The sequence below is a fragment of the Chelonoidis abingdonii genome, chromosome 20, assembly GCF_003597395.2.
Source record: "Chelonoidis abingdonii isolate Lonesome George chromosome 20, CheloAbing_2.0, whole genome shotgun sequence".
NCBI lineage: Eukaryota > Metazoa > Chordata > Testudines > Testudinidae > Chelonoidis > Chelonoidis abingdonii.
In genome coordinates this window covers 715,666-740,786 of record NC_133788.1, presented here as the reverse complement: position 1 = coordinate 740,786, position 25,121 = coordinate 715,666, and the positions used below count along the sequence as shown (strand labels likewise).

Genomic DNA, 25,121 nt, shown 5'->3' with positions numbered 1-25,121 from the left:
CCGTTGCTTTCACAGAGGGAGTGAGGGAGAGGAGAGTCTGACTACATGTACCCAGAACCACCCGTGACACTGTTTTCGCCCCATCAGGCCTTAGGATCTCAACCCAGAATTCCAATGGGCAGCAGAGACTGCAGGAACTGTGGGATAGCTACCCACAATTCAACGCTCCAGAAGTCGACGCTAGCCTCGGTACTGTGGACACAGTCCACCGATTTAATGCACTTAGAGCATTTTGTGTGGGGACACACACAATCAACTGTATAGAAACAATTTCCAAAAAACAACTTCTATAAATTCAACCTAATTTCATAGTGTGGACAGACCCTTAGCATATAAAGTGCCACAGGTCTCTCTGTTGCTTTTTAGAGGTCCAGACTAACCCGGCTACCCCTCTGATACTTGACAAAGTGCTCTTTAAGAGCATAAACTCAATCTAATTAGTATTACTAAAGTCTGGTGGGATGGCCTGACTGGAATGTTAAAATCAATTATTATAACCTTTGTAGGAAGGATTGAGTGGGCAAAAAGAGTGGGTGGGTGGGGAAGAGTCACTCTGTCCAAAATGGCTTTATCTGTTTCCGAGCCACTGATAACCCAGAAGGAAGTGATCTTGAATGCTTGTGTGTTAGGATTCAAGATTTGTAAAGTACATGAAGAAGTACTAGCTCAGAGGTTGGCAAACTATGGCCCGTGGGCCACATGCAGCCCGTGGGACCATCCTGCCTGGTCCTTGAACTCCCAGCCAGGGAGGCTAGCCCTTGGGCCCTCCCCCGCTGTCCCCCCTCACCTGCAGCCACGCACTGTGGCTCTGGGCAGCGCTCTGGGTGATGGGGTTGCACGTTCCTGCTGAGCTGAGCAGCAACATGTCTGGCTCCCGCCAGGCAGTGCAGCTGCCAGACATGCTGTTCTGAGCAGCATGGTAAGGGGGCCGGATGGGTTCCAGGGGGCAGTCAGGGAACAGAAAGTAGGGGGTAGTTGGACGGGGCAGAGGTTCTGGGGGGTGGTTGGATATGTGTGGGAGTCACAGGGGGGCCTGTCAAGGGGCAGGGGTGTGGATAGGGTTTAGGGGATGGGGAACAGGCAGGGGTTGGAGAGGCGTGGGATCCAGGGGGCCTGTCAAGGGGTGGGGGCGTGGATAGAGGTCACAGCAGTCAGGGGACTGGGAGCAGGGGGGTTGGATAGGGGGTGGGGTCCCAGGGGCTGTTAGGGGCGAGGATTCCCGGGACAGGGTGGTCAGGGGACGAGGAGCGGGGGGGGGGTTGGATGGGTCAGAGATTCTGAGTGGGGTGGTCAGGTGGCGGGAAGTGGAAGGGGGACGGCTAGGGGGCAGGGGGCCAGGCTGTTTGGGAAGGCACAGCCTTCCCTACCTGGCCCTCCATACAGTTTTGCAATGTGGCTATCAGAATAAAAAGTTTGTCTGCTACAGACACTAAAATCACACATGAGAATGGGTTTTACAAACCTCTCTGTAATAGGTAGGGGAAAAAAGCCACTTGATCCTGAGGGATTTCAAATTGAGTGCCACATACTGCAGGGCTCATGCTGCTAATAGTTGGAACACATCCTTGGCATTTCTAAACATTAGAGATGACAATTTCCTAATAAACTGTTGCATCCAACACAAAGGAATTCTATATTAGATCTCGTCCTTACAGATGGAGAACTGATCACAGAACTAAAAATTAATGGTAGCTTAAGTACAAGTGATCATGACTTGATCACATTTGTAATGTGCAAACAAAAAGAGTCCAGATCTGTAATATATATACCTGGTGCTTTAAAACAGGGCTTTGGAGCTGTGCTCCGGCTCCGCTCCAGCTAAAAACCTGCAGCGCCACTGCTCCGGAGCCGTTCCGCTCCAAACCCCTGCTTTAAAAGGGCCGATTTCACAAAGCCAAATCAGCTGGGAGGAGGAAGGTTTTAAAGTATATTAAGAACAAAAAAATCCTAACAATGGTATTGATCCATTACTACATGGAAATAGAATTATCAGCAATGATGCAGAAAAAGCAGAAGCGTTAACTAAATATTTCTGTTCCGTATTTGAGAGAGAGAGATGTAGTCTCATTATACGATAAAACTCGACATTCCACTAGTATCGCAGGAGGATGTTCAACAGCAACTACTAAAGTTAGACATTTTTACATCAGCAGGTCCATCCAAGAGTTTTAAAAGAGCTGATTGAACAGCTTGCTGTGCTGCTGCTGCTGATTTTCATAAGTCTTAGAACACTGGGGAAGTTCCAGAAGACTGGAAAAAAGCTAATGTTGTGCCAATATTTCAAAAGGGCAAATTGGAAAACTCAGGTATTATAAGCCTGTCAGTCTCTAACTGATCCCAGGCAAGATAATGGAAGGGCTGATTTGGGACTCAATAAAAAATTAAAGGGGGGTAATATAATTAATGTCAATCAACATGGGTTTATAGAAAATAGATCCTGTCACACAAACTTGATTTTTTTTTAATGAGATTACAAGTTTAGCTGAAATGTAATAGTGTTGACATCATAAGTGTAGACTTCTGTAAGGTATCTGACTTGTTACTGCACATTCTGACTAAAAAACTAGAACAACAAATTAACACCACACACATTAAGCGGATAAAAAGCTGGCTAATGGATAAGTTTCAAAATGGTAAAACGGGCAGTCATCGAACAGGTGTTTTTCTAATGGGATCCCACAATGGTTAGTTCTTGGGCTGTGCTATTTAACATTTTTATCAATGACCTAGAAGAAAACGAATTTACCACTGATAAACTCATCAGATGACACAAACTGGGGGCATGGTAAATAATGACCTGTACAGGTCACCGATTCAGAGCCATCTGGATCATTTGGTAAGTCGGATGCAAGCAAACCATGCATTTTAATACAGCTAAATGTAAACATACATATCTAGGAACAAAGAATATAGGCCAGATTTACATGATGGGGGGCTCTATCTTGGGAAGGAATGACTCTGACCCAAAGGGGCTAATGGGATCCCAAGATGAGTAAACAGGGAATCTTGAGCAGTCGTAGGGAGGTTATTTTATCTCTGTATTTGGCACAGGTGCGACCCCCTGCTGGAAAACTGTGTCCAGTTCTGGTAGCCAGAAATCAAAGATGTTGGTAAACTGGAAAAGGTTCAGAGAAGAGCCACAAGAATGATTAAAGGATTAGAAAACCTGACAGTGATATCCAATGGCTGGAAATGGAAGCATGGCTAATTCAGACTGGATACATGGTGTACATTTTTAACAGTGAGGGTAATTAACCATGGAACAATTTACCCAGGGTCATGGCAGATTCTCCCTCATTCGTGATTTTTAAATCGTGACGATGTTTTTCTAAAAGCTCTGATCTAGGAGTGATTTGGGGGAAGTTCTCTGGCACAGGAGGTCAGACTTGCACAATGGTCTTTTGGGGCCTCCGAATCTATGAACTGCAAACAGGATGCACATTTCCCTGAGGACACTGACCTGAAGCAATGGAGACACAAAGCTGCTAGGACCAGTTTAGTGAGCACAGCACTTTCTTGCTGGGGCTCAGATTGACAGCACTGCTACCAGCTCCACCAGCTGGTGACAGCACCAGGACACATGCTAGTGGAAGCTTTTAATGGCAGGGAGAACCCAGTGGAGCCCCAAATACGAGCAGGAGAAATCTCTGTCCCTCTATCCCCATAACAGAGCATGCTCACTGCAGGCTTTGCTAGGTCCTCTCATAGCATTTACCCTTGTCTTCAAATCTCTCCACAACTCTGCACTGTCCAACTTGCCCTCTCCTATTACACCCCCCTTCCACCAACACCAGCTTGCTAGCTTCTCCCACAATCACCTCCATGCTGCCTTTCTCCATCTTACCCCTTATTCAGGAATCTAATCCATGAAAACACTTCTTCAAACCCCTCCTGCAGACCTCTCTCTGCTGGTACACCTATAAGCAGTCAGCCAGTTAATGATGGCCAGCTGGGCTAAAAGACTTATGTTGTCTGTTCATAACAAATCTGCTTTGCCTGTCCCCACAATTTCCCTTTTCTTGAACTGGGACTCTTCAGGGCAGGGGCTGTCTCACTGTGCCAAAGGAAGAGAGACAGGCTTTCATCTGCACACGATATGTCCAACTTTTAATATTCTTGGCAACAGCTGCATTTTCCTTTTACAGGTCCACATTCTAGGGCATATTCTTAGAGCACATGGGTTAATACAGTGACTTGTCTCAGTATATTCCACCTCTGAATCAGACCCAGCCAATCACCAAGAGTATATGCAATTCACAGAGGTGCCTACTTCGGTGGAATAACCTGGCCCCTCTTCCAGCCTAAGTGTGCCAGGGGCAGTGCACATGTCTGGCATAGTTGTGCAAGTTTATTCCTACTCCAATTGAAGATGGTAACATTAAATGAATTAGGAACGAAAATGTTCTTTGCAGGATCCTCCCAGGCACCAGTGTGGAAAATCCTCACTGCACCGTACCAAGCCATGACACAGCCCAGCAGCAGAGCTCACAACTGTACATGGAGTCTGCATGCAAGGGAAGACCCAAGATTCCCAGACACTGGGCATTCTGCAGACATAAAATAAGTGCCAACTCAAAGGGCCCTAAGCGGGACTGCATGAGGAGCCCATAAACCTTTGCACTGGGGATCAGAGGGAGAAACAGTTTCCCCAACCTACTTCTCCATCACGTTTCCACGTGACCTGGCCTCTTCCAGATGCTATGACTGGGAGAGTTGTCAAATTCGAAGGCCAAATCCTAATCAGACTTGGCCTGAAATACAACAGCGTCAAGTCCACACTGCAGACCAAATGCAGCTAGAGAACCCTCAGCTGAGGAGCATTAATAGAAGTAGGACTGGAAGTCCCAGCACTCCAAACCTCTCTCACTCCATGGAATCTAATCCAGGCCTCTCTCCCAGACTCCTAGCACTTCCTGATAAGACGGCAATGCTGGGAGCTAGAACTCCCACCCCCCTAGGCCGGCCAGGGGGATTAGACTCAGTGCCTAATACCAAATGAGAGAGGGACAAGCAAAGCAGTCCTTTTACCTCACAACACTTCTTGTGGTAGAACCCTCACCCACAGGGCAAGTGTTCCTCTGATGAGACAGAGGGCATCTCTGGATTCTATGGTTGTTTCACGGATCTGTTCTATGCATTTCCCTATTTACAGGGAAATAATTTCCTGCAGTGAGAGGCAGAGTGCTGGGATTCAGTGCTCAAGGCTACGAGCCAAGCACAGTGGATCCAATGCAAATGAGAAAGTAGGAAAGTGAAATCCTTGGCACTCCAACAGCTACCTTGTGGTGTCCATTTTCAGCTATGGGTTTTGTTCACTCTATACTGTGTGGCAAAGTCCAAGTGAAACACATGTAAAACCCTCACCTGCAGAAGAAAGAAGGTAGCTTCTACTGCAACATTCTCTGTCTTAAACCACCTCAACATTTCATTACATATAAATATAATATCCCTATTTGTCTGAACACCTCTTACACACAGGAGACACAGATCAGGACACAATGAAGTTCAGTACTCAGAATGCTACGCTTCCAAGTTATGAAGCCCTTTGGGAAGATAGGTTGGAGCCAAGTACATCAGCCCTAGACAGGGCAGGCTCCCCACAGCTTAAACATTGAGCGGTGTTTATGGAAGACCCTAAAAAGTGGGGAGACAAGAACCCTTCTCTACCTGTAGACTCAGGCAGGTGGCCTCACATCGCAAGACAGAATATTTGCTACTGCCATCCTAAGCTGTTCTAATGAACCCAAAAACCTTTGGGACCAAGTGTACTAGAAGTCAAGTAGGTCTGACAAAGAGGCGCAGGGGAGCCAAAACTAAAGGCGGCAAGTCCAGCTGAGTGACAGTCAGGCAATGGTAGCCCTGAAATTCAGTACATCAGAAAGGTGGTAAGAGCACCCAGCTACCTATACATTGTGGAGACAGCATCTGTCAGTTCTTGATAACTCAAGACCCATAGCAAACTACTCTTCAGCACCAGTGAGAATACAATCTACTCATTCATAAAGTGCAAAAAATAGGGAGGAGCCTAGTTAGGCTCACCCTACAATCTGATTTTAGGCCTACTCTCCACTAGGAATTTACATCAGTAGAGCTACCTCTCAGGGCTGTGAAAACTCCACACCCCTGAGACACAGTTATACCAATTTAACCCCTGCGTAGGCAGAGCTAGGTTGACAAGAATTATTTCATCGGCCTAGCTAATGCCTCTCAGGGAAGCAGATTACCTACACCGATGGGAGAATCCCTCCTGTCGGCGTACACAGTATACACTGAAGCGCTAAAATGGCACAGCTGTGTCACTTTAGCATTTTAAGTGTAGACATCCCTGAAGTGGGCAGGTCCAGAGGACTCTGTTTGGATGAGACTGCAGGATTTGAGCCTCAAAAGGTGAACTGAAATGCATTTTACACCCACTAGAACCACAGTTCAGGGAAGAGAATTCTACTAACACGTAAAACCCAGCAGAAAGCTGCATTCGTTCCCCCGCAGTGAGTGGTAGAAACATCTCCAAGGCTGGCAGGTGAAGGGCAGCTCCCTGAACTCTGCTCTTAGCAGGCAAGTGTCAGAGGAGAGTTCTGATGTGGAAGGGTAATTACATTTGTCCCCACGTGCAGGGAAGGAATCGGGATCTCAAACCGGTTTGTGAAGATATTTTAATGGCATTCCAGCTCCCCCAAGGTGTCCTTGCAAAACCACGAGGCCCGAACCGTAGATCTCTCCGCGGCGACCCGTCCCCATGCGGGCCTGTCCATCGGCACAACCCAAACCTTGGGCCAAGTCCCGGGGCGCGGCGAGGCGCATTCTGCGGCCCGCGGGGAGCTCCGGGCCTTCACTTCATGCCGACCAGCAGCGCCATGGCGGAGAGCAGGAGCGCGGCGACCGAGAACTGCGCCAGCCGGTCCGCCTGCCACCTCCTGGCCGCCTCCTCCCGCTGCCGCTGGCGCCGCTGGCGCCGCTGGCGGAGCAGCTGCTGCCGCTCCAGCTGCTCGCCGTAGTGGGCGCGGTAGAAGGCGTCGAAGTCGAAGACGGGCGCGCGGGGGCGGGCGGGGCGAACGGGCGCGGCGGGCGGGCCGGGCGCGCGGGGCGGGGGCCTGGTGGCCGAGCGCAGCTCCTCGCGCTCAGCGCGCCCCGTCGTACTTGCGGCGCAGGGCGGCGCTGCCCAGCACGGCGTAGGCCTGGTGCAGCGCGTGAAGCGCGCGCCGCCTCCGCGCTGCCCGCGTTGCGGTCCGGGTGGCAGCGGAAGCTCTGCTCGTAATAGGCCGCCTTGATCTGCGCTGCGTGGCGCTGGCCGGCACGCCCAGCAGCTCGTACAGCCCGCGGGCCGCGCGCCGCGCCCCGTCGGCGGCGCTGCGGCCGTAGGGCCGGGCGGGCAGCACGCGGCCCAGGAGGGCCCGGGCCAGCCCCGAGGGAGCGAGCCGGCGCCATGCGGACCGGGGCGGGGACCGCTCGCCTCAGCCCGACTTCCGGGGCCGCCGGCGCGCGCGGCCAATGGGAGCGCTCCCTCTGGGGCCCTGGCCAAGGGAATGAACAAAGTCGCGCGGACGGACGGCTGCCTCGACCAATGGGAGCTGCCGGCGCGCGAGCCTCACACAGTGCGCCGCGGCGCGGGGAGATGACGTCAGAGGGTCAGCATGGCGGGGAGCGGCCGGAGACCTGAGCATCGCGGTCCCCCGGAGCTGGTGAGTCCGGGCGCGGCGCCCCTGTGTCCCTAGGCCTGGCGTGGGCGGGTCGCTGCGGCTGGGGCGGGGCTGTGTGGGGCCCGGGGGCGCGGCTTGACCCGCGGGAAGCGGGGGAGGTCTCCGGCCCCCGGCGGGAGGGCAGCATCAGCCGGTCGTTCTCCGACTCTTTGCTCTTTGCTTTTCTTGCAGTTCTACGACGAGGCCGAGGCTCGGAAGTACTCCCAGAAGTAAGGGTGCGCCCCCTGCTTGCTCCCCTGCTGTGGTGCGCGCGGCCAGTCCCCAGTGCAGGTGGTGAGAATGGGTCTTGTCCCGTCTCTGTGTCGATGTCCAGAGCGCCTGGAGTGCCGTCTGCTGCTGTGCTCTGAGCTGTAAACTCCTGAGGAACGGCAGAGCCGGGTGCCTGACGTCAGTCTTAGTAATTATGTGGAGAGCTGTATTGACCAATGGTACTAAAGAGCAGGTGGTTGAAAAACGCCTAAGTCAGTTTATGCAGGGCCCATGGGCCCCCAACGGAATGTGGAAATTTCCACCACAAGGCCGGTTCCCGTCTTAGGCCTTTCCTTGTGCTTCCAAGTACTCCATTGTCTTCATGAATAAATAAAGTCCGAGCCAGAGGTTACCTTGGCTGTCACTATTTTGGGTAGCAGAAGCCATTTAGATCTTTCATTAGTGCTTTCATGTGAATAAAAGTAATGATCTCAAGCTGCAGTGGGGGAGGTCTAGATTGGATATTAGGAAAAAACTTTTTCACTTGGAGGGTGGTGAAGCGCTGAGATGGGTTACCTAGGGAGGTGGTGGAATCTTCTTCCTTAGAGGTTTTTAAGGTCAGGCTTGACAAAGCCCTGGCTGGGATGATTTAGTTGGGGGTTGGACTAAATGATCTCTTGAGGTCCCTTCCAACCTTGAGATTCTGTGATTCTAAGGAGGATTCTTTCTCCTCAGCTCTCGAATGATTGAGATCCAGTCGCAGATGTCAGAGCGGGCTGTGGAGCTTTTGGGCTTGCCAGAAGATCGGCCATGTTTCCTTCTGGATGTTGGGTAAGACCATGCTTATGAGCCATGTAGAACTGTAAGGATGCTGCTTTCCTCCTCCCACCTAACCTCACTGGCCTTCATGTTGCAGTTAGAGAAGGACAGAACTCTGCATTGTCAGTGTAAGGGTTTTAGGTTTGTACTACAAATTACAGTGCATAGTATGATGATGACGACCATGGCTCAAATATCTAGAAAGAACGTGGGTGTCTCAGTACTTAATTTCCACAGTTGCTGCTTAGAGAGAGGAGAAAGTAGATCATTGTCCTGAAAGGTTTTCAGACATGTCAGTTTGGCGACGTATCCCATAATGTTTTATGGGAGTATGACATAACTGGAGTATGTTTTATGCTACATGTGCCATGTGACTTCTCTGTAAAGGTTATGGTTGTCTGAATCTATTCATCCCATTTGTACACATATACCATTTTTGTACTTGAAGTTATGAATATTGGCTGTATATTTGCTTGATTTCTAAGTAAGCTTTGTAAGGCATTTGGTCAGCTTCTTTAGAAAGGAATTTGCAAAGTTAAATGCCCAATCAAGAAGCACTTAAGGAAAAATGGATCTTGGAATGCTCCAATCCACATAAGAAGTCTATTTGAGGATGTTCAAGGTAGCCTGTGAACCATGGCTGCTACCTGTAGTTCTGAGTCGTGGATGGACATGTGATTTGCCCATGTGACTCCAAAACTCCATCTTGGAGCTGGACTTTGCATAGAAGTAAGGAGGGGGTCTTCACCCACAAGAGAGAGTCTATTTAAACCCCCAGGAGGTCTATCCATTTGGTCTTCAGCTGGCTAAAGAGAGAGCCTCTCTCCCCCTCCCCCCCCCACTCCCCAAAGGATACCTGAAAGGAACTGGAACAAAGGACAGTAACTACAGGGGGTGTGAGTGATTGCTGGACCCAGACTAGAAGGAGACTAGTCTGTAAAAGGAAGCTTACTGGGTGAGGTTTTTATCTGTATTCAGTTTGATTAGACATAGATTTGTGTGTTCTATTTTATTTTGCTTGGCAATTCACTTTGTTCTGTCTGTTACTACTTGGTACCATTTAAATCCTACTTTCTGTATTTAATAAAATCACTTTTTACTTATTAATTAACCCAGAGTATGTATTAATACCTGGGGGGGCAAACAGCTGTGCATATCTCTCTATCAGTGTTATAGAGGGCAAACAATTTATGAGTTTACCCTGTGTAAGCTTTATTCAGGGTAAAACAGATTTATTTGGGGGTTGGACCCCATTGGGAGTTGGGCATCTGAGTGTTAAAGACAGGAACACATCTGTAAGCTGCTTCCAGGTAAGTCTGCAGCTGTTAGGGGATGTGGTTCAGACCCTAGATCTGGGTTTGCAGCAGGCTAGTGGGTCTGGCTCAAACCAGGCAGGGCACTGAAGTCCTAAGCTGCCAGGGCAGGAAAGCAGGGGCAGAAGTAGTCTTGACACATCAGGTGGCAGCTCCTGGGGAGTTTCTGTGATCCAACCTGTCATAGTCAGTAAAAGGGCTGGATATTGGGATAGATCTGCATTTCTAAGACCTGTTCTTTTGCTTTTAGCTGTGGCTCTGGTTTGAGTGGAGATTTTATCTCTGAAGAGGGACATCACTGGGTTGGGATGGACATCAGTTCTGCCATGCTGGGTAAGCAGATTCTCTTCCACTGCATGCCCTAGTGGGCAAACAATACGTATGTGCAGTGGGAGGGTTAGAAATGTATAAAATGCAGCCCTGGGTACTGATCTGAAGACTTGTGGCCATCTGCCTGACTTGTCTTTTGTGCTGTGCAGATGTTGCTATGGAGAGAGAGGTGGAAGGAGACCTCATCCTCGCAGACATGGGGCAGGGGATTCCCTTCAGGCCAGGCATGTTTGATGGCTGTGTCAGGTAAGACATTGCTCTTTGCTTTCTTCTCTTAGTTCTCAGAGCTCTGCGTAGCAGGAAGACACAACACAAGCCTGGCCCTGTTAGCTGGCCTTACCAGCTTGCACTCCATAGCAGGTAGTTGAAATTTGGACAGGCTTTGAATTAGGGATGCTTCCTCCTGTATTTGGGAGCAGCTGCTGGAAAATTCCCTTTGACTCTCATAATATTGGACTGTGAAAACAGGGAACGGCTTATCCAAAAATCGAGGAATGGCTGAGAGTCACTGATAACTAAGGCTAGAAGAAGGTGCTGACTACCTGTGCTGAACATGGCATAAGAAACTAGATCATGGTCATGCTGCTCATTTGAGGAGGGATGGGAAGGGTCAGAACCCCTGACACTAATGGGTGGTTTGCCCCAGCATATAACCTGTTTGCTAGTTAATGCTGCTGTTATATTCAGCGTGTGTCAGATCCATAGGATCTGTGCTGTGCCCCAGCTTTTAAACAGTCTGTTGGAGGAACCCCTTTGTTGTGCCAGATCCCCAAATGGCCCCAATCTTCCTTCAGCGTCAGCCCACAGCCTCACTGCCTCTGATGTGCCCCTGGGTCTAGCATTTGTGATTCACACCATAGGCTCTGTCCAGTGAGTCTGACTGCGCTGGACTCCTGGTCACACTTTTACACTGTTCAGGGGCTACTGCACCTCAGCAGGTATTTGCAGGGACACCAGGCAGCCTTTTCAAAGCAGAATAGGGTTTATTAGTCATCTGGAAGGCAGCATGGGGAGTCCTTAGGTTAGCGGAGAGAAATCAAGGGTAAGATATAGTGCATCTGGTCAGCCAGAGCAATCTGCCAGCCAAGCTGCTCCAGGTTCCATTTCAGGCTCTCAGTCCCTTTGCCCCTCCACAGGGAGAGCAGCCCAGCCTCTCTCAAAAGCTACTGTTTATTCCCTGCCTGGTGCCTCTTAGTCCCTTGTTCTGGAGCTGGCCTCTGCTCAGCTTCCCTGCTGAGACGTGGGGGGAAATCTTCCTTTTGATGGTTGTTTGCTAGGTGTGAATTGTCTGGTCACTGGGGCTTCCCATTGCCTCTTAGGGGTCAGCTCCCAGACTGCTGCACTGGGCAGCACAGCATGGGGAGGAATGACCAGCCCTCTGTGGAGAAAGAAGTGGTTCAGGACTATTTAGAAAAGCTGGATGAGCACAAATCCATGGGGCTGGATGCTCTGCATCTGAGGGTGCTAAAGGAGTTGGCGGGTGTGACTACAGAGCCATTGGCCATTATCTTTGAAAACTCATGGCAATTGGGGGAGGTCCCAGATGACTGAAAAAAGGCTAATGTAGTGCCAATCTTTAGAAAAGGGAAGGAGGAGGATCCGGGGAACTACAGGCCAGTCAGCCTCACCTCAGTCCCTGGAAAAATCATGGAGCAGGTCCTCAAGGAATCAATTCTGAAGCACTTCAAGGAGAGGAAAGTGATCAGGAACAGTCAGCATGGATTCACCAAGGGCAAGTCATGCCTGACTAATCTAATTGCCTTCTATGATAAGATAACTGGCTCTGTGGATAAGGGGAAAACAGTGGATGTGTTGTTCCTTGACTTTAGCAAAGTTTTGATATGGTCTCCCACGGTATTCTTGTCAGCAAGTTAAAGAAGTATGGGCTGGATGAATGGACTGTAAGGTGGATAGAAAGCTGGCTAGATTGTCATGCTCAATGGGTAGTGATCAATGGCTCCACATCTAGCTGGCAGCCAGTATCAAGAGGAGTACCCCAAGAGTAGGTCCTGGGGCTGGTTTTGTTCAATATCTTCATTAATGATGTAGAGGATGGTGTGGCCTGCACCCTCAGCAAGTTTGCAGATGATGCTAAACTGGAAGAAGTGGTAGATATGCTGGAGGGTAGGGATAGGATACAGAGGGACCTAGACAAATTATAGAGGATTGGGCCAAAGGAAATCTGATGAGGTTCAAACAAGGACAAGTGCGAGTCCTGCACTTAAGATGAAAGAATCCCATGCACCACCACAGACTAGGGGCCGAGTAGCTAGGCAGCAGTTCTGCAGAAAAGGACCTAGGGGTTACAGTGGATGAGAAGCTGGATATGAGTCAGCAGTGTGCCCTTGTTGCCAAGAAGGCTAGCGGCATATTGGACTGCATTAATAGGAGCATTGCCAGCAGACTGAGGGTTGTGATCATTCCTCTCTATTCGACATTGGTGAGGCCTCATCTGAAGTACTGTGTCCAGTTTTGAGCGCCACACTACAAGAAGGATGTAGAAAAATTGGAAAGAGTCCAGCAGAGGGCAACAAAAATGATCAGGGGGCTGGAGCACATGATTTATGAGGAGAGGCTGAAGGAACTGGAATTGTTTAGTCTGCAGAAGAGAAGAATGAGAGGGGATTTGATAGCTGCTTTCAACTACCTGAAAGGGGGTTCCAGATCTATTCTAGACTGTTGTCAGTGGTAGCAGATAACAGAACAAGGAGTAATGGTTTCAAGTTGCAGTGGGGGAGGTTTAGGCTGGATATTAAGAAAAACTTTTTCACTAGGAGGGTAGTGAAGCACTGGAATGGGATACCTAGGGAGGTGGTGGAATCTCCTTCCTTAGAGGTTTTAAGGTCAAGCTTGACAATGGCCTGGGTGGGATGATTTAGCTGGGGACTGGTCCTGCTTTGAGCAGGAGGTCCCTTCCAACCCTGATATTCATGATTCTCGATTGGTATGGGTTGGTTTCAGCAGGTTCCAGCCAGTTCCTTAAAATTCATTGTGCCCAGGCAGCGAGATAACCCCCCCATCCACCCTCCCATCCCATGTCTCCTGCTGCTCCAAGAGCAGACTTAGCCTTTTAGCCCTCGCTGGATAGCAGTGGAGGGTATGGGAGGAAACTGAGGCATATATAGGATCCATAATACTACAGGAAATTCCAGCTTCCTTTCACAGCATCACTCACAACTATGGACTCTGGTTATTGTTGAATGCCCTTGAGGTGTCATTGCTGGGCTCCAGAGTGACCCCCACCATTTCTATAAATCTCTCTCTCAGCGCTCCTGGTCTTCGATTGCACTACATCCACTCAAATCTGGAAGGTTTTGTATCCATAAGGACTAGAAACTCTGTTGTAATGAAAGCCTGTGTTCTGCAGAATCTAGATCTGACAGATAAGTACGCCAAATGGGTCAGGCATGACTTGCAAATCAAATACGTGACCTCCTGTGCCAGACAGCATCTCTTTAGAATGGGCTTATACAACACCTTTGCTCCTAAAAAGTAAGAGGCAATGCACTGATGAAGCAAATGCAGTAGTTGTCTTGGGCCCAACAGTATGTCACATGCTATCTTGGACTACAGAATAGGTGTGAGGGACACTGGTAGGAGGACGACGTTAGGGGACTCGAGTCTTTGTTAAAGAATGTGGCTTTGGTTGCCCACGTGGGAGGCTTGGTGGCTCAGTGTCATTTAGGTCATGCATTCTCTTTCAGTATTTCTGCAGTGCAATGGCTCTGTAACGCTGATAAGAAGACACACAGTCCCCCAAAACGCCTGTATCGATTCTTCTCAACCCTTTATTCTGCCTTGGTAAGTGGTGAGTGACAGATATGACCCTTTCCCGCAATGTCCTTGAAAAACCTTATTGTATTAAGTGTGTTGTGGGTGGGATTGTATGTAACCTCTCTGGGGGGAGATGTGATGTGGGGCCTGGGAGCTCAAGGATTGTAATGAAAATGTGCCAGACACGAGTGGATGTTTGGAACAATAAGGGTGAAGTGGATTTCCTGGGGGATCCCCAGGAAAAGGTTCATGCAAGTTTCCTACCGTCAGCTACGCAAACTCCCAGCCTTCTGAAGCTGTGCCCTAAGGAGTGGGTCATGGTCTGCTGATTACCCAGGAAGGCCTGGGTTGAGTGAAGAAGCAGCTGAACTGCCCAGTTTCAGTTCTGGTTCTGAATGTGAGACGGTTCTGAACTTGTAACCACAGTGAAACCCCCACTGAAGGTTTAACTCCTACCAGAGCCCAAGGCTGGAGTTGGGGTCATGTCTGGTAACTTTTTAGCATGTGTGTAGGTTCTTTTATTGTTTTAATATGTTTTCTCTGCAATGTCAGAATGTGCTTGCTTAGAAAGAGCTGCGTGGTAACTTTTAACTCCTGGTAAATACGCTGTTCAGAGCCTTTGGAGTGAAAGTAAAGTGCAGATGCTGGCCTGTTTAGGCATCTGACTTGCTGGGAATATCAGTGTAGGCCAGGGGTCAGCAGCCTTTCAGAAGTGCTGTGCCGAGTCTTCATTTATTCACTCAGCTTTAAGGTTTCTGGTGCCAGTAATACACTGTAACGTTTTTAGAAGCTTTCTTTCTATAAGTCTGTAATATATAACTAAACTGTTGTATGTAAAGTAAATAAGGTTTTTAAACTGTTTAAGAAGCTTCATTTAAAATTAAATTAAAATGCAGAGCCCCCTGGACTGGTGGCCAGGACTCGGGCAGTGAGAGTGCCACTGAAAATCAGCTCGCATGCTGCCTTTGGCACACGTGCCATAAGTTGCCTACCCCTGGCGTAGGCAGTGAACTGTGCAGCCTGGAAAAACCCTGCTGAGAGAGAGAAATGGGGGTCTCTGCCCGAGAGAGCTAGAAACTTTTGGGTGCCCTTGATGGATCTCAGAGGAGGAAACGGGTGCAGTTACTCTGGAACTTTGAGTTTTCTTAATCCTTTATTCTGTTTTGGTAAGTGGTGCCTTCTCAGCCAGCCAGCTGCCCCTTCCTTCTCCCAGAATGTCAAGGGAGAGGATGTCCTTTTTGAGGTGACGTTCCCCAGCAGGCTGTAGTGGGTAGTAATGTCCATGCACTGTTAACAAAAACTCCAAGTTCTGATCATGCCATGTTGGGCTGGGAGACTGTGTGCTGGGGGGAAAGCCTAGTCTGGAACTAGGGGTTTATAACCATCTTTGTTTCATGTAGGCCCGCGGGTCCCGAGCCATCTTGCAGTTGTACCCTGAAAACTCAGAACAGGTGACTTTGACTGATGGGGAGAGGGGATGCAGCTGATGGGGAGAGGGGATGCAGGGAGGGAGGAGGCAGAGAAGCCCTGTTCAAAGTTTGGCTGTTTTTCCAGGGGGCATTGGGAGCTGAGGTGTGTGTGTGTGTGTGAAGATGGGCTGCTTTAAGGACCCAGCAGAACAGCATTCAGCATTTGGTTTGCAGGATTTCCCAGAGGTCTGTTCACTGGTACTGGTGAAAAGCCGGGGCCTCAAGGAGCGATGGGCAGGCCGCTGGGCTGAATGCTATTCAGTATTATGTAATACCAGAGCTTTGCAGTGTCAACCCACTGGCCTTTTCCTGAAGACTCACTGTCAGTTAGACTGAGCTAGAGCATGAAGACAACAGACGAGCCAGGGTGGGGAAAGGAGAGAGGAGTTAAAATACAACCAAAGAGTGGTTTCTGGAGGGATTGCTGCCTGGGGGTTGTATTTAGGGGTTGCTATGAAAGGGGGGGTGATCTCACCATTGAGGAGCCCTAGCCCGGCTAGACCCTGCAGTAAGCTGCACTGTTAGCTGCTGGCTGAGCCTTGGGAGCTGTGCTGTACATTGCTGGCCTGGTGATGGCTGAAGAGTTCCTGAAAGCATGTTCTCTCTCTGTCAGCTGGAGCTCATCACTGCGCAGGCCATGAAGGCAGGGTTCACGGGAGGAATGGTGGTGGATTATCCCAACAGCGCCAAAGCCAAGAAGTGAGTTCTGTCTCCCGCTGGGCTGGGGCACTGACTGACTTGAGCTGGGGTGAGCCCATTCTTGTAGTGTGTTACTTTACTGGAGACTCTGACATGGCTGTGTCTCCCCCGAATGGAAATACTGCCCCATGACAGAGGCAGGAGTTCCTGTTACAGACCCTACTACTGATCTGTGAGGTAGATGGCCTGTGAAGGACACCTAGCCTCAAGTCAGCTTCTGGAAGCTGTGTGGGAAGCTCTTGACTAGGCCTCTGGATGTTCAGAGTCCCAGACTCTCAATCTGAGGCCTCGGAATCTCATCTCATCTCTCTCTCTCTCTTTCAGGTTCTTCCTCTGTCTCTTTGTTGGGACGGCTGGTGTGTTACCAAAGGTAATGAGCTGCGGCTCAGAAAGGATGGTGCAGCTGGTGAAGTGGGAGGGAGCAGGGGGCGGAGTGCTCAGGATCTCCTGCTGAGGGATGCTCTTTTAGTAGGTGTGGTTGCTAGGTAACCTGAACACAAGGAGCCTGGCCAGAGGCAGTGGGCTATGTGACATCGTCCCGCCAGGGGGCCAACCTGGTCTTCAGAATCAAACCTTTGGAAAAGCGATCTGCACAGAGGGGCTGATTGCCATTCCTGATGGTGCAGCTCCAGTGGCCTTTGTGCCTGAAGTCTGATGTGGCCGCCTGTCATGCACTGGTCCCTTGCCAGCAGCACTGTGGGAGAGGGGACCTAACCCCGTGTCCTTAGTACCAGGATTGTCTTGCTCACTTGCCAGCCTTGGCTCATCCTGTTCCAGACCTTCCACTGAGCCAGCTCGGGGCTGGCCTGGTTTTGCCTCAAGCACTGGAAGATCAGTTTGCTCCTTCCCTACGGTGCAGCCTGTCCCTGAGGCTTGCTGAGTCGGGCCTCGTTCCAGTCCTGGCTCTTGCAGAGCCCCTTCCCCTTCTGTCCAGGGGAGGTGGCTGGGGCTGCGCTTTGTGGCACTGAGGCCCGTCGCTTTGTGCTTCCAGGCCCTTGGTGCTGAGTGCGCTGATGGAGAGGAGTCCCAGCACGCCAAGTTCACCAATGAAAGGTACCATGTTCACCAGGGTCCTCCCTGGGAGAGAGACCGCCTCGGGGGGCCTGGCTAGTGGGGAGGGGGGTGGCACTGACGCTGGACTGCGGAGTCAGGGAGCTGGAGGGCCAGGACCCTGCGGTGGGAGGGCTCTAGCTCTGGGTGCTCAGTTTCAGGATGGCTTTGGCCTTTCCTGACCCAGACGTTTCCAGTCATGGTTTAGGCCACTGTGGAGTAGCACAAGATGTAGCTGCTTCATGGCATATAAGATGGCCCAAAGGGGTCTGTTCTGCTTGTTTATACCTTAGATCATCCAGCCTGATCTCGGCTGGGAGAATTCTGGGGTGGGGCTGAGTTGTGAGTGTTTGGGCATGATGTGCAGTGGGGCTGTTGGATTTTTAAGATGTCCTTCTCCCCAGTTCAGTGGAGTTCACTGTGTGGTAATTGTTCAGGCAGGCTGGCCCAGGGCTTGTCTGCATGGGGACATTCACTGGCATAAGAATGTCCACATGGGTAGTCAATGGCCTTGGCCTTGTCTACACTATGCGTTTGAACTGAATTTAGCAGTGTTAAACCAATTTAACCCTGCACTCGTCCACACAACGAGGCCCTTAATATCGATATAAAGGGCTCTTTAAACCGGTTTCCGTACTCCTCCCCGACAAGGGGAGAAGTGCTGAAATCGATATTGCCATGTCGGATTATGGTTAGTATGGCCGCAAATCGACAGTATTGCCTCGGGCGTAATCCAAGTTTCACCATTATGACCGCATCTGGATAAGCAATGAACTCGGAGGTGCACTGCCGACGTAGAATATGGAAAAGCCCGCGACTTATTGATATTTATTTCCTGTTTTCTTCCATGCAGTTTAGCTCTATCAGCCGTGGTGGCCATGTCAGTCCCAATCCAAAAAAGAGCTCTCATGCTGGGTACGCGTTAGGAGATGACTATCTGCACTGTATGGGAGACACATATCTGTTATCTATCACAGCTCGTTAGAAGACGAAATGCCAAAGCATTTGAAAAAAATCTCCAGCTAATACAGAGTCCACAACTGTGCATGTGATCGAGCATAAATATGGAAAGCCAAAGAATCAAATGGACGTTCTGATGGAGGGGGGGACTGAGACTCCAGCTATCCCACAGTCCACAGCGTCTCCGAAAGTATTTGCATTCTTGGCTGAGCTCCCAATGCCTGTAGGTCAACACACGTCCGGGGTGGGTTCAGGGTATATCTCGTCAATTTACGCCCCCCCCCCCCCACTCTCCTCTGAAAGAAAGGGAATAAATCGTTCTTGACTTTTTTCAATGTCACCATATGTCCTACTGCATGTGCTTGGTAGAGCGCGGTGCTGCGGCACTGAACAGCAAGCATCCTGCTCCCTCCTTCCCGGTGGCAAGACGGTCAGTGCAGAAGGACTTTAGCCGTCCTCATCATCGTCCCGTGACGCTCCTGGCTGCCTCTAGGTGAGGTCAGCCGGGGCCCTGGTGAAAAATGGAAATGACTCCCGGTCATCCCGGCAGATGGTACAGAACGGCTCGGTAACCATCTTCATCATAGCAACTGGGGGCTGAACTCTCGCACCCCCTCCTTTCATGTGTAAGAAAAGATTCTGTACTGCCTGGACTATCATAACAGCAGGATGCTGGGCTCCTCTCTCCGCACTGTCCTGCCTGGACTCATCATATGCAGCTGGAGGCTGCCTCCCATCATTTAATCTCACAAAAAGCAGTGTTCTTATTCTTGCATTCTTATTACTCATCACACAAATGGGGACCTGCCACGTAGCCAGAAGCGATTGGGGGAGAGGGAAGCCATGATGGGATTGTTGCAGGGCCACCCCTAGAATGGCATGTAGCTCATCTTTCTGTGGGATCTGACATGGAGCGGCTGTGCTCTCTGGTTCTCTGTTCTCTAGTAACCTTGCCCATATTCTAGGCAGGACTGACTCTATTTTTAGATATAAACTAAAGGAGGGATGCCAGGGGTCATTCCTATTTTGTCTTTCACCCCCGGCTGCCTCAGCTAAGGCCAGCCAGGAGCACCAGACAGCAGCAGACAGTCACAGGAACAAACTGATAACTGTCATCTCCATCGCCAATTACAATGGCATGGCATGACAGAATCGACGTGGTAACCGTCTCTGCACTTGCAATAGAGCAAATGAACTGCTGCTGTGTACGCTGCAGTACCGCTCTGTCAGCGGCATCCAGTACACATACAGAGACAAAGGCAAAACGGGCTCCAGTGGTTGCCGTGCTATGGCGTCTGCCAGGGCCATCCAGGGAAAAGGGTGGTAAATGAATGTCTGCCCTTGTTTCCCGGAGGAAGGAATGAGTGATGAATTTACCCCAGAATCTACCCGCGACACTGTTTTTGCACCATCATGCATTAGGATCTCAACCCAGAATTCCAGTGGCAGGGGGACTGTATACTATGGGATAGCTACAGTAGTTACCCACAGTGCAACGCGCTAGAAATCGACGCTAGCCTCGGTACATGGATGCCCACCACCGAATTAATGTGCTTAGTGTGGCCACGTGCACTCGACTTTATACAATCTGTTTTACAAAACCGGTTTATGTAAAATCGGAATAATCCTGTAGTGTAGACATACCCATACTGGTATAATTATGCCAGTCAGTTACCCTATGTAGCCCTAAATTCCCTTCCTTCTCAGCTGTTTGGGCGTGTCTCTTGTGTCTTTCTGGGTACTTGGGGCATTTCTCTGCTGTTGGCATGTCTCCTCCCTAGGTGGTGGTGCAGGGCAAAGCTCCCCTTGCAGCCAATAGGAGAGACAGAGCACCAGCCAGAGGATAGTCGTCGTGGTTGCCAGGAGCTGTTGGCTGCCATGTTTTCCTGCCTCTGACACTGTTCCACTCCTTAACAGTACCCAGCTTATGGCTCCTAATTACCAAGGCAGCATTCCGGCAACTTGCTTAAAAAAAACCAGATTGCAGCTGTCTTCCTCTGTAATCTGGGGTTATGTCCCATGGAGACCCGTGGTTCCCGCATGCAATTGGCTGTCAGGCTAGAGTCTGCTCCAGTGAAGTTGGGATGTGCAGTCCCCACCCAGGTGTGTTCCTCTCTGAGCTGAGGTGACAGCTAACTGCTTTTTTTGTGGAGTATTCTACCTGCCGGTCTGTGCTCTCGCAGAGCACATGGGGAAAGCACTCAGCCCTGCCCCACAGCTGGAGGCAGGGGTTGCCTTGACTGAGGACTTGTCACCATTTTCCTTGCCTGCCTCTTTGTCCTGCTCTGGCCAGTGCTGCTTGCCCATGCCGCTGCTTGCTGCCTTAGCTTCCAGCCTCCCCCACACCTGGGCTGTCATCGTCCTGGCTGGCGTGAGAGGGGCTGGGGAATACTGGCCAGTGCTCACTGCCCTGACATGTGGGAACAAGAGCTGTCCTGTGCTAAGAGCTGAATCCCAGAGCCCTCTGGAGGCAGCCCAGAGCCCTCCAGACTGATCCTCTTTGCGTGGACCCCCATCAGCGCCATCATTTCTGTTTCTCTGTAGAACACGGTTCAGAAATGCCAAGGGAAAGTCTGTAAAGAAGAGCCGGGACTGGGTCTTGGAGAAGAAGGAACGCAGACGGCGGCAGGGCAAGTACGTACCGTGGTGCCTCCCTTTGCCCAGGTTCCTGTGGGTGGGAGGGAGCAAGTAGCGGGCATTGTATGGGTTGTAACCCGGCTGCCTCTATCTCCCATGCAGCTACCACCATTGTTTCAGGGCATGGTAACAAGAACATCAGCAATTCACTTTCACTGTAGCCATTACCCGCCTTTGGGCGGCATGGCCGCAACCCTTTTGTCCTGCTGCAAACCTGTTCTAATGCTTCTGCTGACCCCTCTCCTGGCTACCAGTGAAGGCTCCAGCCCTTCTGGCTCTGTGGCCTGATTCGCTTCTAGCCCACCCCTCCCTACAGCGTGATCTGTTCTGTGCCTTGCTCTGCAGGGAAGTGAGGGCAGATACGAGATACACTGGCCGAAAGCGGCGGCCTCGCTTTTGATTGCCCCACGTATTCCAGCTTGATGGTCGCCATGCAACAGCCCCTGTGGAACTTCCTTGCAGCTCTTGTGCCTCCCTGGAGGGACCCCCCTGGTCTGAAAGCTGCTTGTATGGAGCGGGTCTGTCTGTGGCCCTTGCAGTGGAAGGCTGGGCCAGCTCTGCTGCTGTCCAGGATCCCATCTGATGCTTCTGGTCGTATTTCATGGGATGATGCCGGTCGGGAACAGACTCCGCATCTATTTTTATGTTATGAGAGCCAACTGGAGGGGAGTCAGAAACACTGGTGGGCAGCCTGCCCAAGTACTGGGTGCAAAGTGGCCTGGGTGATGGAAGCTTTCCTGCTGAGCTTCCAGCCTACTCAGTAAATGGGTCCTTGGTTACGAGTGCTGCAGAGCTGTCATCTTTCTGGAGGTGGTTCTGTGCACAGCAAGGGCTAATGGACCTAGCGCTGGTCTCCACTGCTCCTCTCTGGTTCACAGGAGTATTTGCACAGTGCTGTGCCCTCTGCTTGGCTGCTGCAGGGTTACGTACTCCAGTCGTGTGGCGTGTGCTCAGTGAGCACTGAGAAAACCCACCAGTCGACCAGACTAAGCACTTTCGCAGCGCTCGTGCACTGGCAGGTGGAGGTGGGGGGCTGCTGTATGATGCCCATTCCTCCTTTAGCTGAGGGCTTCAACAGGCCCTTGGAGGAACACTTCTGTTCCTGGCTGCGGCACGCCCCTGCCCAGCCAGCCAATGGAGGTGCCCTCTCTTCGTCCCTCCCCTCAGCCACAACAGAGCGAGGAGCCCACTGCTGGGTTTACGGCTACAAATGTTTATTCTGCATAAAAATTCCACCCAATGGGAAGCTGTTTTGCACCCAAAGCTGGGGGCAGGACCGGGAGCTGGGTGTAGACAGGAGGCAACGTACAATGTTATTCTAGCCATGGGGACACAGCAAGCCAGGTTCAAGGTCCACATAGAAAACAAGGACACTTAGCTCACGGTACAGCGATGTTACAACCAAGGGGTTGCTCTGAACTCTTTCAAGTACATTAATTAAAAAACAAATCCCAGTATGAGTGAAAGCTGCATGTGCCCCCCTCCCCTGCAATACTGTGTCAAGCCCCTGGCGCTGGGAGGTCTGGGGGCACATAGCACAGGTGCTTCTTGAGAAAAAACGTGTTTCCAAAGGAAAAGTAAAACATCTTCCTCACGCCCAGCACAGCCTGGCTAATCGCATCCCCTCGTGCAGTAGGCGGGAGTGGGACAGGCCAGGGCTTCCCGAGGTGCAGAGATTGCACTATTGCGCCAAGCCCCCTTCCCTCCCCTAAGCCTGGCCTGCTGCAGGCTTCTCAGCCCCACTGCTCGGTGCTTATGGGAGCAGCTGCTGGGAGGAGAGCCCTAGCTGGGCAGAATCCCACTTGCTGTATTGCTGTGTCCCCAGTTGTACCTGCCCCCTTTGTATTGCAGGTTTCCTCACTGCACTCCTCCCCAGGCCCCTGCATGCTCAGCTGTTCTGGCCGCAGGGTTCTGTGCTGAGCGCAGGGGGTCCCTGCAGCGGGGTCTAATGCAGCCCCTGCACCTGAGGATGGGGGCAGGGCTGTCTGGCTCACCCCAGCCGGTGGTCTAGCCCTGCTACTAAAGGCTGCAATGGTGCTGCGGTGCCTCGCCCCCGCAAGGGGTGTTTAGGAAGAAATAGCTGGTCAGCCTCCACCGCAGCTGCATTTTGAAGGGGCGACCACCAGTCCTGGCTCACCAGGAGCTGTCCAGCCCTTGCCGACGGCAGGAGCCCTCCCCTGGCAGTCGAGTGGGCCAGGCTTTGCATGAGGCAGAGCAGAGCAGCATAGAATTAAATCTCTGCTGGTGCTGGGGTCTAGAATCCGGGCTCCAGCCTAGCCAGGAGCTGAATGCGCCCAAAGGCAGCGTGTGACCATACGCAGCCCTTCTCCCCTAGCAGGGCTGCCAGCGCCGGGGCCGATGCCCCTTGACCCTGCCCGTTACTCAAGCTTGCTGTGAAGTAGCTGCTCGCAGCTCAGGACTACAGCAGGGTTAGGCCCTGAACCCATGTGGGACTCAAGCTGCGCAAGGCCAGAGGCTGGTTACCTGGAGGGAGCTGAGCCCAGCCCTGTTCTGGTGCCATCTTCGGCCTGCCCTGCCACACCTGGAGGCACCAGCAGCAGGCAGGGAGCAGCAGCTTGGCCAAGCACCAGCCAAAACCGCACACATGGTGCTTTTCTCTCCCAGTGGCCCCCAGGCTGCTGGGGGAGGGGGCTGGAGTTTATGCCTCGCTATACCCCAATACCCAGGCTGTGCCTGGCACCTGGGGATGGCAGGTGCTTTGCGGGGCCTTCAGTACTGGTGGTGCAAGGTGGGGACGCTCATTTAGGCCAACTCAGCAGGTTGGGGCCGATGGGGACTAAATACTGCAGCACAGGTGCTATCGCACCAAGGCGGATGCTGGGTGGCCTGTGTCCCACTGCACCCCAGCAGATGGTGCCCAGCAGGCCTGGGTCAGCCCAGTCTCCATTCAGCCTGCTTGGATGCAGCTCAGCTGGCCACCTCCTGAAAGCCACCTGCTGATCTCAAATCTTGGCATCATGTGAGCCCTGCTTGCTAGGGCTGCTCACCCTTCAGGTACTGCCCCTCAGCTCCCCTCCCCAGGGTGCTAAGGGACAGCCCCACCGAGCACAGCCCCTGGCCCTGCAGTCCCAGCAGCACAGCTGGGCATGAGAGACACTGGCATGGCAGAACCCACCTGTGCAGCCTTCCGCCTGCCACTAGTCGCAGCGCAGCCTCAGGCAGTCACTGGGGATTTGGCTTTCAAGGGGTGTTCTGCTAGTTCAATGGGATGGGCTCCCTTTGCTCCCCTCTGCCCTGGGGGCCAGGAGGTGCCAGCATAGCCCCTGGCTGGCTGTCTCCCAGGGAGCAGGTGCTCTGGTGATGGCAGTGCAGAACTGATGCCAAAGGTGGGGCAGGAAGGGATGGACCCTCGAAGCCTCACAGTCGTGGCGGTAATTCCGTTGCAGGTCAGGCCTTGATGCTGGATGCTGGCTGGGGTTTGTGGGGCCTGGCTTCCAGCCCAGGGACGGACCCTCTGGCACTGGCATAGGCACGTGGACTTGCCTGACCAACTCCAGTGAAAGCCCTCGCCTGGCATGCACAGGGCAAGCCCCTCCCCACTCGCTGCAAGGATCCAGGCAGAGCAGGCAGGGCCTTGATGCAGCCCCGCCCCAGGCAGGCGAGCCCAGCTGGACTCTTGCTTCCAGGTGTCTCCGGGCACACAGGACTCTCGCTGTGGGCTCCGTCCAGCAGGTTTGCAGGCTGTCCCCACTCACACATTCGCTGCAGCCCTTAGGGGGAGGGAATGTGGTGCCCTGAAGCCAGGGGTGGCTTGGTAAAATGGTAACTTGAGCGAGGGCAGGGCACCCCCAAAGAAAGGCCAGGGGGCTGGCATGGCTCTTGCGTTACAGCCGAGGTGAGGGGGGTGCCCCAGCTAGGGGAGGGCCAGAGCCAGCCCTGCAACCAGGAGCGGTGCCAGGGTTTTTGGCACTCTAGGCGGGGGTCCTTCTGCGCTCCTGGTCTTTGGGGCACTTCGGTGGCGGGCCCCGGAGCGAGTGAAGGACCTGCTGCTGAATTGCCACTGAAGACCCAGAGCGCGGAAGGACCCCCCGCTGCAGAATTGCCGCCGAGAGCCGCAAAATGCCACCTAGGTAGCCTAAATGGAAGCGCCGGCCCTACCTGCCACACTCTTCCGTAGGGAGCTGGAAGAGACGGAGCTTACAACACCGAACAGCAGCTGCCCA

The 25,121-nt window shown here is 51.9% G+C and overlaps 2 protein-coding genes across 2 annotated transcripts; one reads left to right on the top strand and one right to left on the bottom strand.

Annotated features, from left to right (window-relative positions):
- Nucleotides 1-2,420: 2,420 nt before the first annotated feature.
- On the bottom strand, nt 2,421-7,425 carry DNAJC30 (DnaJ heat shock protein family (Hsp40) member C30). The gene is given in 5 exon segments (XM_032769949.2): nt 2,421-7,130; nt 7,132-7,184; nt 7,186-7,274; nt 7,277-7,347; nt 7,421-7,425. Coding segments are annotated over 5 exon segments (519 nt in total). The 3' UTR covers nt 2,421-6,829.
- Nucleotides 7,426-7,607: 182 nt separating this feature from the next.
- Nucleotides 7,608-21,721, top strand: BUD23 (BUD23 rRNA methyltransferase and ribosome maturation factor). The gene is made up of 12 exons (XM_032769885.2): nt 7,608-7,679; nt 7,869-7,906; nt 8,622-8,717; nt 10,269-10,351; nt 10,498-10,594; nt 14,053-14,149; nt 15,523-15,573; nt 16,205-16,290; nt 16,615-16,660; nt 17,282-17,343; nt 20,845-20,934; nt 21,283-21,721. The coding sequence occupies exons 1-12, from the start codon at nt 7,632-7,634 to the stop codon at nt 21,335-21,337; spliced, it is 849 nt and encodes a 282-aa protein (XP_032625776.1). The 5' UTR covers nt 7,608-7,631; the 3' UTR covers nt 21,338-21,721.
- Nucleotides 21,722-25,121: the final 3,400 nt, after the last annotated feature.